This window comes from Nelusetta ayraudi, unplaced genomic scaffold, assembly GCF_046127955.1.
Source record: "Nelusetta ayraudi isolate G7.1 ecotype Tasmania unplaced genomic scaffold, CSIRO-AGI_Nayr_v1 ptg000007l, whole genome shotgun sequence".
In the NCBI taxonomy this organism is placed as follows: domain Eukaryota; kingdom Metazoa; phylum Chordata; class Actinopteri; order Tetraodontiformes; family Monacanthidae; genus Nelusetta; species Nelusetta ayraudi.
In genome coordinates this window covers 7,158,718-7,174,876 of record NW_027466057.1, presented here as the reverse complement: position 1 = coordinate 7,174,876, position 16,159 = coordinate 7,158,718, and the positions used below count along the sequence as shown (strand labels likewise).

General features: G+C 42.7%; 3 protein-coding genes across 3 annotated transcripts; 2 read left to right on the top strand and 1 right to left on the bottom strand.

The window, feature by feature from the left end:
- The first annotated feature begins 1,030 nt into the window (after positions 1 to 1,030).
- On the top strand, positions 1,031 to 8,270 carry ppp1r14d (protein phosphatase 1 regulatory inhibitor subunit 14D). Its single transcript, XM_076018316.1, has 4 exons — positions 1,031 to 1,453; positions 6,959 to 7,039; positions 7,270 to 7,302; positions 7,837 to 8,270. Exons 1-4 carry the CDS (start codon positions 1,274 to 1,276, stop codon positions 7,903 to 7,905), a joined length of 363 nt encoding a protein of 120 aa, XP_075874431.1. The 5' UTR covers positions 1,031 to 1,273; the 3' UTR covers positions 7,906 to 8,270.
- A 1,230-nt stretch (positions 8,271 to 9,500) lies between these two features.
- On the bottom strand, positions 9,501 to 12,506 carry zfyve19 (zinc finger, FYVE domain containing 19). Its single transcript, XM_076018315.1, has 11 exons — positions 12,294 to 12,506; positions 12,074 to 12,195; positions 11,875 to 11,928; positions 11,638 to 11,804; positions 11,389 to 11,531; positions 11,125 to 11,233; positions 10,726 to 10,944; positions 10,494 to 10,570; positions 10,295 to 10,396; positions 10,053 to 10,201; positions 9,501 to 9,843 (listed from the first exon to the last, which is right to left on the bottom strand). The coding sequence occupies exons 1-11, from the start codon at positions 12,345 to 12,347 to the stop codon at positions 9,765 to 9,767; spliced, it is 1,275 nt and encodes a 424-aa protein (XP_075874430.1). The 5' UTR covers positions 12,348 to 12,506; the 3' UTR covers positions 9,501 to 9,764.
- An 81-nt stretch (positions 12,507 to 12,587) lies between these two features.
- Positions 12,588 to 15,692, top strand: bub1bb (BUB1 mitotic checkpoint serine/threonine kinase Bb). Its single transcript, XM_076018314.1, has 9 exons — positions 12,588 to 12,701; positions 13,187 to 13,351; positions 13,461 to 13,520; positions 13,617 to 13,761; positions 13,849 to 14,045; positions 14,142 to 14,302; positions 14,422 to 14,615; positions 14,688 to 14,788; positions 14,957 to 15,692. Exons 2-9 carry the CDS (start codon positions 13,209 to 13,211, stop codon positions 15,237 to 15,239), a joined length of 1,284 nt encoding a protein of 427 aa, XP_075874429.1. The 5' UTR covers positions 12,588 to 12,701; positions 13,187 to 13,208; the 3' UTR covers positions 15,240 to 15,692.
- The last annotated feature ends 467 nt before the right edge of the window (positions 15,693 to 16,159 follow it).

Sequence of the window (16,159 nt, the reverse complement as noted above, 5' to 3'; positions counted from 1 at the left end):
CTGAACCCCATCATGTGTATCGTAATAGGATCCGTGGAAACTCTGCAACTCCGACGTCTCTCCTGTCCAAACTGTGAAAATTTGGCAGCCGCAGATACGACTATGAATTTTTCAACCTTGGATTGAGTGCCGCTGTTTGACAGTCGCGTTCCACAAAAAGGTCATGGTTCCAGAACTTGACATCTGACTCATAAGCAGCCATAAACAGTGCTCTCCCCAGTGCATCCATAAATCATGGGTGCGCAAGTGTGGGTGGCAGCTTGACGGACTTCAAGGCTTATTAAACCTACACCTGATAATGTCTTCTATAAAGGACAGAGCAACTATCACACTAGAGAAACCTTGGCTCGCCTGTTGAGCGGGGGACTCGGTTTTTGGAGGACACCAGTGCATGTCGGAGCAATTAAAAAAAATAAAAAGTTACACAAGGAAACAATTAATTTGAATGCTAACACCTTGCATAGCTGCCAAATAAACAAATATTTGCAACGTGACTTAGCGGAGTGTCGTAAATACTCGTCGACACGACATTCTGACTCCAGTTTTATTAGCTCTAAGTGACCTACACTCTTCCATTCTGAAGGAATCCTAACCCTAACAGTAGCCAATGCGCATTAGCGCCACCTTTGCTTTGGAGGGTGAAACTGAGATGAAGATGGATGAAGAGACGAAGAAGTTACGCCTACTTATACACAAATATAGTTCCATTTCCTTAAAATTTGTCAGTGAGAGTCCATCAAAAAGGGCCAACTTGACATTTTTCAGCTAGTAGACCTTCCCTGAAACTTATTCATATGTTTAATTAGCTTGAACGTTCAGGTTTACAGTGTCACGGAGCAAAAAGCAGAACACACTCCCGTCAAAGTGCATGCATACATACATACATGCATGCAGAGAGAGGGGGGAGAGAAACTTGTGCAAAGGCATATCTCATTACCATCCTACTGACAGCGTTGCTTGTGGGTGTTGCAGGAGGAGGAGTGAAGGATAGCAAGAGGGTGAACTGTGGCGAGAGAGAGAGAGGGAGAGAGAGAGAGGGAGGGAGGGGTGGAACCAGAGCCGGCAGTGTTGTGCGGAGCAAGAGTGCGAACACTCAGCAAGGTAGCGGGAGACACACGTGGGAACAGCAGCAGCAGCAGCAGCCCCCAGTTAGAGCAAACAACGCAAGTCTGTGGGGTCTCGTCTGCGCGTGGGAGACCAAACAACAACAACAACAACAACAACAAAAAGCACTGTGCGTTCCCACGGCGGCGCTCCTGAGGCCGTGGCAGCCATGGCGTCAGATCCGAACACCCAGTCCAGGGTGATGTTCCAGGCGACGGAGAAAACAGAGGAGCCGTCGAGCCGAAGGCTGGGCAAGCTGACGGTCAAGTACAACCGCAAGGACCTGCAGCGGAGGCTGGACATCGAGGAGTGGATCGACGAGCAGCTGCACCTGCTGTTCGACTGCGAGGTACGAGAGGGCTGCCTCGGTAGCGCACGCTCAGGTTATCGCTCCGTGTTATCAAGCAGATCGCAGAAGCGTCCGCCTGGGGGTACAGCGCGGCGTTGACGGGATTATTCAGGCACGCAGCCAATTGGGTCGATGTGAACGTTTGACAGCCATTTAGAGAGCTTAGATCTCTTCCCGTCTTCCTGTCTTCCCGTAACCCCGAAGTAAATTCTACAGTCATAAAAAATGACAGGTGTGCCTTGAGATTGTGTGGCTGTCCCGCCCTTGTTACGTCACACCATGACACACTGCAAAGGCCACCTCTTTTTGTGAGCCCTGAAGTTGGAATGACTCAAGTTTTTAAAGTTGAAAACGGTGAATTTATTTATTTAGTAGGCAGATTTTTTTTCTTCTTCATTATTCAGTCACGACCATGTGCTCCCACTTTGCAACACAACTCTGCAAATGTACTGTGGGACGGATGCAATCCGACAATATCGAAGGGTCCATATTGATTTACTCTGAGTTCTCTGTGGGGGTACCATGGCAACAGATGTCTCATCGCAGACACTCGGCGGCATGGCACGGCAGAATTATCGGTGTCTGGCCTCTGAAAGACAGCGCACATCAGATGAGAACACCCCTTCCGTTGAGTGGCCGGAAAGGCCCATTAAATTCTTGTGCGTGTGTGTGTGTGTGTGTGTGTGTGTGTGTGTGTGTGTGTGCACGCGCGCGTGTGTGCACGCCAAAGATACCTTTGGCTGTGTCTGTGGCTTCCTGTTGCGCCACCAGGGAACCCTTTTGCAAACTGAATTCATTGATGCAGCAGGACCAGGAGAATTAAGTAGCATCCTTCTGAATTTCTGGCTGATTTGGGCCTCCTGCATATGTGGTTATCTTTCATCCATCTTTTCTTCCACACCGTGGGAGGGGATGAATCCAGCTGGCGAAACAAGTAAACACATAAGTCACAGCTATTGCCGCAGGTGCTTAAAATATGATGTTGATATTCTCATTTGATCCCCATTAGCATCTGGAGCCTCCTTCCCTGTGGTAATGTATAATAATTTGCTTGTACCGCCGAGGGGTACGGGGGGATAAATCGCATTAGTGAAAAGCGGAACATGCAGATAACAAAAGAAGATCTGAGGTCTGTCTCTGAACACCCTTTTTTGATCTTGTCCCAGAAACATTTCATTATTTTACATCGATAACACTTCTTGGCCCTCTCGTGATCTGATTCTGGTGTAATCCAACACAAAGACAAGTGTGCAGCGTAAGATGGGTGGACGTTGACCCATGGGGCTTTGGATAGCCGAGGAATTGCAGACTGTTCCTTAGGAGAGTCTACGTCCCTGCTGCATGAAAATGAGGGTTTACTCTTGAGCTTGCATTTGCCAGGTATTTGCATTATCCACCAGCTTGGACTTAATCATGGCTGGTCTTTGTGCACCGGCCGGTGTCATGAATTTTGCATGGGCTCAGGGGAAGGTTACTCTGTTGGTTCTCTGAGTCTTCCACCTAGAAGCATTTAGCATCAGTCCCCCGTGTCACCACTTGAATTATTTAACCGCATCTCTAATTCAAAGAAGTGCTGCCCCCGTCCGAAGTGGACAACTTCACCGAAAACTTCGCACCTTTTTCCGAAGAAGAAGAAGAAACAGAAGAAGAGACCAACTTGCATGAAAAGTGTGAAAAGCAGCTTTCAGGCAGACGGGGCTGCAAACAGAAAGACAGACTGACAAACCGTGCATGCTGCAATGGGAATGCAGGACTTGCATCTTCACTCTGTGTTCCCTTTCTTAACCAGCTCGTGCGTCACGACTATCTCGGTAAAGTTAATGAATGTTTTGGCCCATGATTTGCTTTGTGCCTCAAAGAGGAAAAGGGAACAGTGTGATAAATAAAACACAAGTTGGCATTTTATCAAAACAGGTGGATTTCCTGGGCACGGTTTCCGTTACGTTAAAAAAAACAAACAAACACTGCGTGTCATGGAACCAAACTGCCATCAATGCCGATCTGATGTGTTAGTAAGTCGACATTAGAGGCCGGGAAGGCAGGTATTCCAAATGTAAAGCTGTGCGATTGACTTCCAAAATTTTTAGGAATTTGCTTTGTTGGAAACAATCACTCAAGTCTGTCCATTCACAGTGAAGCTTAATTCTGCAGCGGGTTATACAGCTTTACATAATGACTCAAACAGCGAGAAGCAGTTAGTCTGGCTCTGTCCAAAGGTAATTGTGTCTGAAGCTTACTCATTAACATGTTATATGAGCTTGTTTCTAGATGTTATACCATCTACACTAACCAGCTTTTGGGTGAAACATTATTTTGGACCCCTAGCTTTGCTGGCCTCCACATCATGACGCCACACTTAAGCACTTCCATTTAGGAAAATATTTTAACCTGCCGATAAAAGCAGGTTAATTGTTTACTTGCAAAGGAACGAAGGACTATTTTTAAAATATGGCAGTTAAAATATTTTATTATTTTATGAATATGATATGACTATGATTGTCATCTGCATCATGCATTGGGCTGTTCTGTTTGTTTTGAATGTAGGCGCGTGGGCGGCATTAAATGGTTATCTACTCTTTTATTTTTGCAACGCATTCTAAGTCTGTGTTGCATTTTATTGTACAACTAGGACAACAGCTAGTGCAGTGACAATAAAGATAGGAAGATAAAATAGAACGACAAACATGTACACCCACAAAGTACACACATTGTTGGTGTAACACTTCAAATGTAAGAGGCAAGTAAGAGGCAAGTTAAGAGTGAAATTATTTTGTATTCTGTTGTAAAGAGATGAGCAATTTGGGAGCACTGAGCAATAGTTGTGAAGGGTTGTTTGTTTCTACAAGGCCGTCCGATAAACTGGAGAATCGTCAAGTGTCACTAAAAACATTATTCTTTTTTATTTAACACAACAACTGGACTTCTTCAGCAAAAAAAATATATTGTAGTCATGACTAATCTTGAGATGACAGTTACGCACTTAATTAATATTTCCCTCTTACAATCTAGAGATAATAGTGATGGTCCTCTTAATGAGGACATAAACATGAATATTGATAAGAATCCAGCGTGCAGTTCATACACTTATTTGCACTGCCTGAAGCATTGATTGACTGTCTTGAGCTCAATCATCAACTTATTCAGTGCAAATCCAGGTAGTGTCATGGTAGGCAAAAAACGTATCTCAATGAGAATTACAAATTCTCAAATAAGTTATTATTAAGTTATTAATTTCTCAAACTATGAACACAAAAATAAAAACAGTCTGAAAAATTCAACCACAGTTTAGACTGCATTTCAAGTTCCTTCTGAGACCCGCTTTGATATTCATGAATTCCAGTATTACCGCCAACAGTCACTTTAGCTCTCTCTAAGTCTCTTGCTTTTAACTTGGAAAAAGTGCAGCTGAGACTTTTTGCCCGGAGGTCTCATTAAAACACAATTTTCCTACGACAATAAATGTTTTAGGCAATGAGCTGAAAATTGCAGCTGTGACTGAACCACTAAAAAGTAGGGCTGTCAGTGTAACGCACTAATCGCGATTAGTTAAATACAATCATAACGCGTTAATTTATTTTTAATCGCATTTCAAACATAAGCCTTTTTGTCCCTTTTACTAACCTGCAGTCAGCCCATCTGGCCGATTTCTGGTAAGAAATACTTCACATTATGGGCTTAAAACAGAGTTTTACACATGCAATTCAAACCGTGATTAATCGTGGTTAACTATGAAGATTCTGCGATTAATTGCGATTAAAAAAAAAATCATTTGACAGCCCTACTAATAAGTTAAGAGAAGAAGATTTGTGGTTAAAACGTACATGTGCTCACCGCAATTTACAAAAATATTTGGCTACAGACAAAAATGACATTCAAATATCGTGCAACAAAGGGCATCGGCGAAAAGTGTCGGGGTGCATTCCTACATTTTCATGTAAAGATGCAATCGTGTTTTAGCGTTGCCTGGAACTGTTGTGGTAACTACACTTTACAGTAATGACTTCAGCCAAAGCAACTGAGGTTAAGCTGTGTGAAAACTTAATGATAGATGAAGACAACAGTCAAATATATTTTGACTAAGCAACGGATACAAAAGAAAAAAAACACAAGCCAAGTGTGATCGTCCACAGGGGGGTCGACTGCATGTGCAGCAGGAGCACATATCACACCTCTTTCTGCTGATGCAGACATCAGCAGAATAACTCCAGGGTTCAACCTGGCAACATTTATCAATTAGGAGGCGGGCACCTGGGACTCTGAAGGCGGGCCCATCTAGACCACCACTCAGCAATTCCCCGTTGATTAGCTCTTTCCGAGTATGGCAGGCCGTGTGATCCTCCATCCACACAGGGCCACTAGAACTCCTCAAGCGGAAAATTTGCCGTGCAGATAGATAAAGTTGAAGATTTCTCCAAGGTGCCTGGACATTTTGCACTTTTGGAAATGCAGTTAAAGGTTTTGATTTAAGATTGTGATAACAGTTGATGATGGCAAGGAGGGGTTACAGCATGAAGCACTTTTGGCTCATAGCAATAAAGTCTCTGGTTCGATTCTCAGGCCTGGTACCCACCTGTGCATACTATGCATGTTCTCCTGCACTAGGCTCATTGGAAACTCTCAAGTTGTCCATCGGTGTGAGTGTGAGTAGATGTTTTTGTGTCGACAAAATTGCCGTCTTGTCCAGGATGTAACGCAGAGACAGCTGGGACGTGTGCAAGAGAAGCATAGAAATAAAAGGATGTCTAACAGTTGACGATCTTACATACACTGGATCAGTGCTCTTATTTCATCAGTGTTTTAGTTGGATAGTTTGGTCCACTGATATAAAGACTAACACGAGGAAAAATGGATCTAGCGAGACCTCCAGTTCTCACAAAGAACTATCGGCCACACTTGAAAATCTATATTTAAATATATCACTCTGTGGCCAACTGAGCCGAGATGAATATATTCTCCAAAAGCATTTCAACTGGAAATAATCCCTCGATAATGGCTGAGCTAAATGCTAGCTGGGGAAACCATCCATGAAATCCGATGATGGCATGTGGCAAGCGTGGCCTCCTGGAACCCCTTTGCCTTCACGCCTCAGTGGCCCTCAGCTTCACTCTCGTGCGCGGCGGCACATCATCAATCGCATCGCTGTTAGGGAGGAATTAAATGGCAGGAAGGACGGCATTTCATTCCTAATTTAACAATACAACCGCCGCCATTAGCCGAAGCGATGAAATGACAGAGGCCACCCTTTAAAAAAATTCATAGGTCTCGCAGCGTTCACACCACCGTGCAGGGACTTCAATGGCGTGATCGCAACAAAACTCCTGTCGTGTTGCATCACACGCTGGATCACGTCTTACACTTACTTTCTTTCTCTTCCCAGAATCACTCAACTTAAACGGTGCAAAAGGGACTTTCAACTGTTGGCGACAAGTCCAAATTTAGAGCCGGAAGTTAGGAAGCTTCAACGGCCGCGTTCTGACTTGAGGTTTTGTTTCTCATTCTTTTCAGGAAGAAGAGATTCCAGAATTAGAGATTGACATAGATGAGCTCTTGGAGCTGTCAGACGAGGGGCAGAGAATCCGAATGCAGGTAAGTTTTACTCACTACATACATATTCAGTACTTTATGGCTTCGGAAAACGTATCCATAGGCTGGAGCTCAATAAAGGTTTTGACCTTTGAATCTCTGTCAAATCTTTTCACACAACTGTTAGCAAAGTCTTGTGATACCACAACGTGCTCGACCTTTGTTGTGATCCCGTTAAAAAGCAATGTCCTATGTTTGTCACTGAGCCTTCCTGTGTTTGTATTCCTCATTAGGAATTGTTGCAGGAATGCGGAAAGCCAAAAGAGGTGAGACAAAATAAGACGCTGCACACAAACAACAGTCAAGCGCAAAATTCACTTCACCAGTGTTTATTCTCGTTATAATTTTTCCATATCGTGTGAATGAACCCGCTCCATACTTGACTGCTTTTTGCCAGCTGCACTTCTCAGAAAGTGTGTAGCGATAAAGAAAAGCTATTTATGGTGCATCAAATACATTGCTGAAATTGGTTTTGGCTGAGTGCCAGTTATAGTTTGAGCACCAACTCATGGCTGTTTTGGTTTTGTCCACATCCATCTAACATGTGGAAGACAAGACAAAATACCAGTCTTTAGTAGCACAATAAATCTAGAGGCTGTAAACAGAGGACTAAATATGCGATTTCTGGAGTACCATAATTCTTTTTTTTAATATATTAGTAATCATGTGAGGCTGCATCCATTTAGTATGAGTCATAAAGCTTCTTTTCTTTTCTTTTTTTTAAAAAGGCCATTATATGAGACCTTGAAGTGTTGCATGTCATTTGTTTCCTGACTCGTTTTTCTCCACCTTGCTCACAGGATTTTATCAACGGGCTGCTCTACAGGATAAAGGGTCTACGCAAAATGTCCGGTTCTCTGAAGAAATAATCATAGGTCAAATAAAGAACTGGGGCAACCCCTGAGCCTCATCTCCTCTTCCAGTGTGTTAGCACAGCCGTGGGATTCCCTCCCTGCTCGCGTCAGTCAGAGCAGAGCAGTCTGCTTTTGAATGCAACTATTTAGTTTCCTTTTCGTTTATGGACTGTTGTAATATACCATAAGCATCCCAATAATGCACATGTGATAAAAAAAATATGTACTGACCATTACTTGGACTGACTGTTTTTTTGTTTGTTTGTTTGTTTGTTGTTGTTGAGGACATTTCAGGTTGCCTATTTATGTACATAAAAAACTTTGTTTTGTTCTGATGACAGTGTTGTATGTCCAAATAAAATGTACATTTTCAAGACAAAGCTGTCCAGAAATGATTCAATTTAAAAAGAGCGCATCATATATTATACATATATATATACATTCTCATCCTACACCACAGTGTACTTTTTTTACAGACAGAAAGAAATATTGACGTGTCCTTTACACCTATTCATTTTATATATGTAGTACATCACGGCTATGCTTTAATGCATCTACATAAAGATGATTGTAGGTTTGTCCTCCAATCCAGGTACAATTAGAAAAAAATAAATAAAACCCATAAAGCAAAATACAAAAAAAACTGTGGCGCAACACAACAAAGGCTGTGGCTTTTCTTGCGTAAACTGTTGAAAGTGATGGGAACCAAGGAGATGTTGATAGGCGTGAGTCTAGGAGTAAACACAGTGGCAGGAAGATCCATTAAGTATACATCCATTACCCACATCCATTTCCTGTCTGCTGTGTGTGTGTCCGACAGGGCCAGAAAAAGGCAAACACGGTAACAGCCTCGCCACAGACGTTAATGGTGTGAGCTCCCAGAGCGGAGTGTAATTACGGTTTCTCCTCCGTGAGCTTGACAGTAATGCACGCTGATAAAAACCTGCACTACGGCCTCCTCTTTGTCCTCCACGCGGGCTTTTTCAGCGAAGCGTTCCCTCAAAGCAATTGGACCGGCTCACCCTCACATCCTCGCTAAGTCCTACTGAAACTGCCGGCGCATGCGGCGCCAGGCCTGACGGGTCTCCGGCTGTCAGACAACCATCTCATAAAAGTCCTTGGTGTTAAAAATACAACGGGGCAGAAATGCATCGTCCCCCAAAAGATGCGACAGCCTTCGACACTTTCTCATCCTCTTCAATTTAATTATACGCGAGGACAGAAAAAAAGAAAAAGAAAGACTCGTAGCCAAACATAGATTACAGGAGCGACTGAGCCGTCTGCCAAATACAGACAAAGGCCTCTGTAATCCTTTTATACAAACTTCTCTGTACTCCTCCCGTCCAGAGCTGACAGCAGTCTGGGGATCGTACATCATCCCAGATGAGCTCACGACGTGCCTGCTCTCTGTGTGCGTTGTCAAGATTAGAAAAATAAAAGAATAATCAAATGGTGACAAGTGCAGAGAGCATCAGAGACGAGTCTCTGTTTCCTCTGGAAAGTAGGACGAGTGAGAAGACGCCGTCAACATTCGTATTCAGTACAGTGATCCAAAACTCTTTTAGGGGGGATTGGGTGGTGTAGCTTTTTTTTTTTTTTTTTTAAAGCTGTTCAAACACAAACTCAGTCTAGCAGCATATTGGATACAATTCATTTTTTCTCTCTAAGCAGATGCCAAGTTTTTCCTGTCAGTTATGTTTCATAATTTATGGATAATCTTCATTACATACAGAAGGCAGCTGATGCTCTTACAGAAGCTGGGAGAGATGGGTGTTTATAGTTGAGTGGTTACCAGGTAGTGTTCACATAAGCCATGTAGTGATGAGCAATCAGCTACTGGTAAAGGTAGCGCCTTTAGCACAGCGGCCTCGCTATCATGCCTTCCTCTTATTCTTTGGTGCAGAGTAGTCAGTGGTGCGATGCTCCATCCTGTCATATTTATCATGACCTTCCCTGGGGAGAAAATGGAGAGGATTGATAATTCATCACCCTAAATACTTTATACACATGCTGCCTGACAGCATGGCAGTGGCCTGCCCACCGTCTATCTGGGTCATGGTATGCATTCCAAATCATCAGTCTTCATTTTCAACCACCGAGGTCTGAAAAACTTAAACGCGAGAGCTCCACAATCAGAGAACAGTTTTGATGCATGCTGGTACCTGAAGCAGCGCTTGCAGTACAGGTCTCCGTCACAGGTGTGACAGCGAAGAGTGGCATCCTGGTTGCAGATGCAACACCATGGGAGCTCTTCGTCGTCACTATCTGATGGTTGAGCTGCTGGTAAAACCCTGCTCCTAGGTGCAGGGGTCTTAAGTGCACACGCATAAGAATGAAGGGTTGCATGTTACTGTCCATGACATATAAAAGAGAAATGGTTTATGTTTATGCTGTGTTTTATTACCGGTTTCTGAGAGTTTTTTTTCTTTTCTTTCTTCTTTGACTCGCTGCTTTCTACAGGTACGTTGTAGCCGCTGGCCTCGTCTATTGCAGCCTCCTCGGAGAGCTGTGAAAACGTCGAGGCCCGCAGCAATGAAATTATTGATCAACATTTGATACCACTGAAAAACACTGAGAATTTAAATTGAATTTGAGCACCAAACCTGTTTGATGACTCTGAGTGCAGCTTCTTCCTCAGTCTCCTCGTCACTGTCGGGCCTCTGAAAGTCCCTCAAAGTAACTACAGATAACAATACAAATATAATAGATTTGTATTTGTTTCACAGCATCAAAGATAACAGCTCCAGCTCTTATCAGATCGTCTGCCTATCTGAGGTCAGTGAAAAAGGTAAGGTGACAAATGTTGCAACACCAGGATCTTGGCAAGTGATTGACCTTTGTCTGGGTCTTGACCCTGCAGTTGAGCCAGCCTCCTGGCCATCTCCAGGATTTGATTCTGGGAATGCTGCCCTTTCCTCAGCTCTTCCCTGGCTTCCTCCAGGAGACGAGTCTTCTCGGCCTCCAGCTGCTTGGCTGTATCATTGTTCTGCTCTAAATTATCTTCCAAAGAATCAGACTCCCCTTTGTTGAGGTCATTCATACTGTTGTCTTCACCTAGAGGGGGGATGCATGATTTGGGACAAATTTATAGATCCAGGAAATATCTTTATATATATATATATTTTTTTTTTAAATAGAGCATTTATTATCATCATTGTAGTTTATTACCATATAAAAAAGTAATAAAACATTATTTAAATTACACAGACATGAAAGAGAACAGTAACAACTTACTTGAATCAAGCCCTAACTGCTGCTTGTCTATGGCAACTTCCTCTGACATCTGATTGATAAGATCATTGGTTTGTTCAGTCTGAGTCCTATTATCTGGGGGCTTGTGCACCTGCGTGCATAGTGAAATAAACAAAGACATTGTTCAGCAAACATAACATTTCATTTTCAAAACAGAGTTTGTGACATTTCTCCAATAAGGAGCCATATGCTGTGAAGAGCAAGACGCTAGAAAAGACAGGCAGGGAGATGGGAGGGTTTTCTCACAGGTGGAGGAGCTTGGGACTGTGGGGGTTGGTCCCGGAGAAGAGCCAGACGATCTTGCATCTCCCCTAGAGAGGGCACCGGCTGGGTGGGAGCTTTCAGACCAGCCAGGCGAGACTCAATCTCTCTCTCAGAGGGGATCGACTCTAAGTACAAGTAAAATGTTCTTCATCAGTGAACCTTCCCAAAGCAAAAAAGATGCTCTTATTGCAGCTACAAGTATAATCTGCACAGGAATGATGATGCACGTACTTGGCTTGGTGTCCTCCTTCAACTTTTGGAGTCTTTCAGCAATGGCCCGGTCTTCTTTACTCAGGCCTTTATATGGCACGTGCTCCACTTTGCTTTTTGCGTTGCTTCCATGTGCAAGAGATTTTGACGTCTGGTTTTGTTGTTTTGCCTCGTATGCAGCAACCCGTCTGTGTACGAATTACACTTTTTGTTAAATCATAAAGTGTCAGTGTGTCTGAATAACAGCCTGATACTGACTTTTTGTAGTTTTCAGGGGGAGACCATCTTCCAGCTGTGTTTGGAGGTTCCCCACTAAAACGGATAATATCAGAAAAGCAAAGCAAAGCAAACAAAACAAACAATTTAATTACATAAATAAATAAATATTCAAATGGGCATGCATTGAAACATATATAAATAACAGTATTAATCATGTTCAGAATGGTTCCACCTTTACCTGGTCAGGGTACCGTGACATTGTCTACAGACTTTCTGCGGGGTGTTGCCACAGTGCGGCACCACAGCACTGAAAGTCAAGCAGCCGGAGCAGTGGGCGCGGCGGCAGTTCTTACAACTCAGCTAAAGAAGGAAGTGTGTCGACACAGTTTACTATACTCATAACGACTCGTGTAAAACAACGTTACAAGCCACGAACTGCTACACTAACCACGTCTTACCTCTTTCTTGAAGAGCGTGAACTTTGACGTACAAGAATAGCAGCGGTTATCCATGTCGAGGCGTGTAGACAGTTATTAGAAAGACACTTGGTATCGCCTCAAAAACACCGGTTGTTAAGAATAACAACAACGCCGTGTGTGTGTGTGAGAAGAATGAGTTAATCAATTTTAGGCACCGCTTTGAGAGCGGAGACGCCGCTATGAAAACAGGAAGTAAACCGGAAGTTTGATGCTGACGTAGATTTTCCTTTTCCCGTTTGGGCCATCCAATCAGCTTCATTCAAATGTTCTCGCGGTCTTTGTTCAAAACACAACTGACCGTTGGACGGATTTCCTGCTCCTAGTTGTTACCCTAGTGGAAAACTAAAAAAAAATAATAATTGGGGGCACGAGCAAAGCCTGCAAGAGGTATGGAAAGATACTTTTTTTGCGTATGCTCTAAAACTTGCACATGCATCAAAGTTAAAATTCTCTAATACGTGCGATTAGTGACTAAACTATCGCCGTTACTACTGATGGCAGGGACGGTAGCATGATGTTAGCAATCGCTATTAACGGCAACGTTGCATGATTGTTTTGTTTTAAAATACTCTTGACAGTAATCCATCAGAGTCAGTGAAACGTTTACGGCATTTAGTTACCTTAAAACATGGGAACATATGTTTAATAAGCGAGTTTATTTGATCTGTCCACGCGTGTATTAAGTATACAGCCAAATAATAAATATTTAATAGACTTGTTTGTCATGATGTGTTTTCTTTATAATGGACGATTACAATAAACCTCCAGATTATAGAAAAAAAATATCACTGATGCGCATGAGAAAAACTGAAGTAGCAGAGTGAATACAAATTACTTTGTAGATAACACATTGTTATGTCTGTATCTTGCAGCCAGATAGCACCTTGTCTCACAATGGCAGAAGGAGGAGAAGTAGATTGGGAGCTGAGTAAAGAGAATATCCAGCCTCTGCGACGGGGCAGAAACATGTCATCCTTGAACCGGGCCCTTAGTCAGCTACATGAAGGAGACAGCACTGCCGTCAACCAACAGAGACAGTACGGACTGTGACCTACCTCCCTACGAAACTGTCCTTTCAGTGAAGTCCTCTGAGAAAATTCAGTTTTTTACAATAATGACGTTTGGTTTTCCTTTACATTTCACCAGGGCCTTTGAGTCTGAATTGCGAATGTACGAAGGGGATGATCCACTTGATGTTTGGCATCGGTACGTACAGTCACATATATTTACAGGTTGGGTTCTTAAAGTTGAACGAACCGGAGTCACTAACCTGTTTGTGATTCTCATGATTTCGTCTGACAGGTACATTGGGTGGACGGAGCAAACCTTCCCACATGGGGGTAAAGAGAGCAACCTCAGCACGCTGCTGGAATGCGTTGTGAAGAAATTCACAGACGAAAAGAAATATCACAACGATCCACGCTACGTTGACCTCTGGATCAAATTTGTATGTTTAGAATTTCAACACCCACTTATTCTTATTTGGCTGCTATCAGAGCACTAAGACCTTCTTCACATGTATGTGTGCATTTAGGCGGGAAACTGCCCTGAGCCCCTGGAAATTTACAACTACATGCAAGCACGGGGAATAGGAGTGACACAGGCGTCCTTCTACATTGCCTGGTCTGAGGAGTACGAGAACTTGGGCAACTTCCGCAAAGCTGACCTGATCTTCCAAGAAGGGTTACAAAATTGGGCTGAACCACATGATAAGCTTCAGCAGTATCACAGGTAAGGGTGCACTTAGACAAGGTTAAGTTTTACATAAAATATGCCAATTATTGACAGGATCCGACTAAACTTGTTTTTTGTTTTTTTCTATTGAAGGGCTTTGCAGGCCCGTGTAACCCGACAGACATTATTAAAGGCAGAGGAGGACGACAGTGATGAAGAACCAAAAGAACCCGAGAGAATTTCTTTAGCTCAACTCAAACAAAGAGGGAAAAAAGGCATCATCCCTATCGTCAGGACTGGCAATGCAATCAAAAGTGAGTGCTGAAACAGATACATGCATCACTTATGAAATTTGATATCCAATGCATCCTTGTTTTAATCTTTACTATGATGAAAATGTACTGTTTCCACATTTAATGGTTTCCGTCAACAGGTTCCTCCGGAGGCTTGCAATTACGTGGCGCAACTGCCGGCGCCAGTACTTCAAACAGTCGTTTGGTCATTTTCGATGAAAACAAGGCCGAAAATGTTGGCACTTCAGAATCTAAGCTGGAGCCGTGGTTGCCCCCGCCGACCTCCAAGGCAAAGGAGAATGAGAAGAAGGCTGAAAGATGGTGTGACGTTAAGGTACGGGACAAGGAATGTGGATGGTTTGGCTGTGTGTAATTGAAACAACAGCTAAATGTCTCTGTCCTATAGATGCCCCAGAAGTCCAAATTTGGACACACCATCACGACCCCGCGGTTGCCCAAACCTGCATTCCAACCTTTTGTTGAGGAATCAGACTTGCCTCCAACAATGTAAGACAATGTTTTATTTGTTCATATGTACTTTACATCAAACTGTCATAATTGTGAATAATGCAATCTTGATATTTTTGATTTGCATTTAGAGATAAAAAAAAAAAAATACAACAGAAGAAGACATATATTTTCAGTCTATGTGATGGTTTTGTTCTCCCCCTTTAGGACTCCATGTAAAATCAACCCTGCCGTGACCACTGTGTTGTCAACACGCAAGCCCTGCAAAGAGGAAACGCCTCTCAAGAGATTACAGGACCACCATCAGCAACAACAGGAGGCAGAATCAGGAAAAGCACAAGAGCAAAGCATGTACTGTAAAGAGCTGCTGCTGCTCAGTGGCGCCACTGAGTTCAGTTTTGAGGAACTACGAGCCGAACGCCACTTCAAGAAGGTTGCGCTGGAAGCCGGAGGTCAAAAAGACAAATCCGGTGCTGCGACTTCAAATTGACGTGTCTTTTATTGAGACCAAGCCTTGTGTGTGAATATTTTTATTGTAACAAGGTATGTTGTCATCTTGTTGTAAATATTATGCTTATCGTGATTGTGTGTTTTGGTTGGTTTTTTGGTTGTTTTAACAGCCTATACTTAAACATTGTCACACTTTTACAACTTTATAAAAAAAAAATCAATTTACACAACTACTTTAACAATTTTACAAGTGTTTATTTCTTGGATCTCTGCTGCTGGGTTTTGTTTTGTTTTTTAGAGAGAAAAAGCGGAGGTGTCAAACGAAAATGTTTTGATCTCAATTTGTTTAAAATAGTTTGAGATATGCATCAAGATATGCTTTTTTCACTAGAATAAAGCATATCCTCTTTATTTACTTTATTGATCAGAACTATACTGTACATACTAAGAGGAGTGCCGTTACACACCGTTCAATAAACCTTTTCACTTCTTTTTTGGTGGCATTTTCTTTATTTGTTTTCAAATGATTCAATGTAATAGTCATTTTCAAAGTACAGCTAGGAGATAAATATTTTGATTTTATTTACACTTTGATCCCATACACTAATACGTTATATTAATAATAATACTTAAAAGTCTTTCTAGTGTTGTCTAATCTTAATTTGTCTGTTCTATTGTGCCTGTTGTGATGTCACAAAGGGTAAACATACCCCATATGTTCCTGGCAAATTGCCATGCAGGTATTTGTTCCATTCTTTGACACCTCCCCCCCATGGCCACCTGAAGAAAAGAAAAAAGAAGATTGCCCGCAGGTTAGTAGTGTAACAATAGCAAGCATTGGTTTGTTTTTCACCTGGGGAGCTATAGAGTCATTTTACTTTGGACGTTTATATTCCTCCCAGTGGATGCGGGGACACTGCAGCACAGTCTAGAAAGTGATGTTTTTGTGTGTGTGTGTGT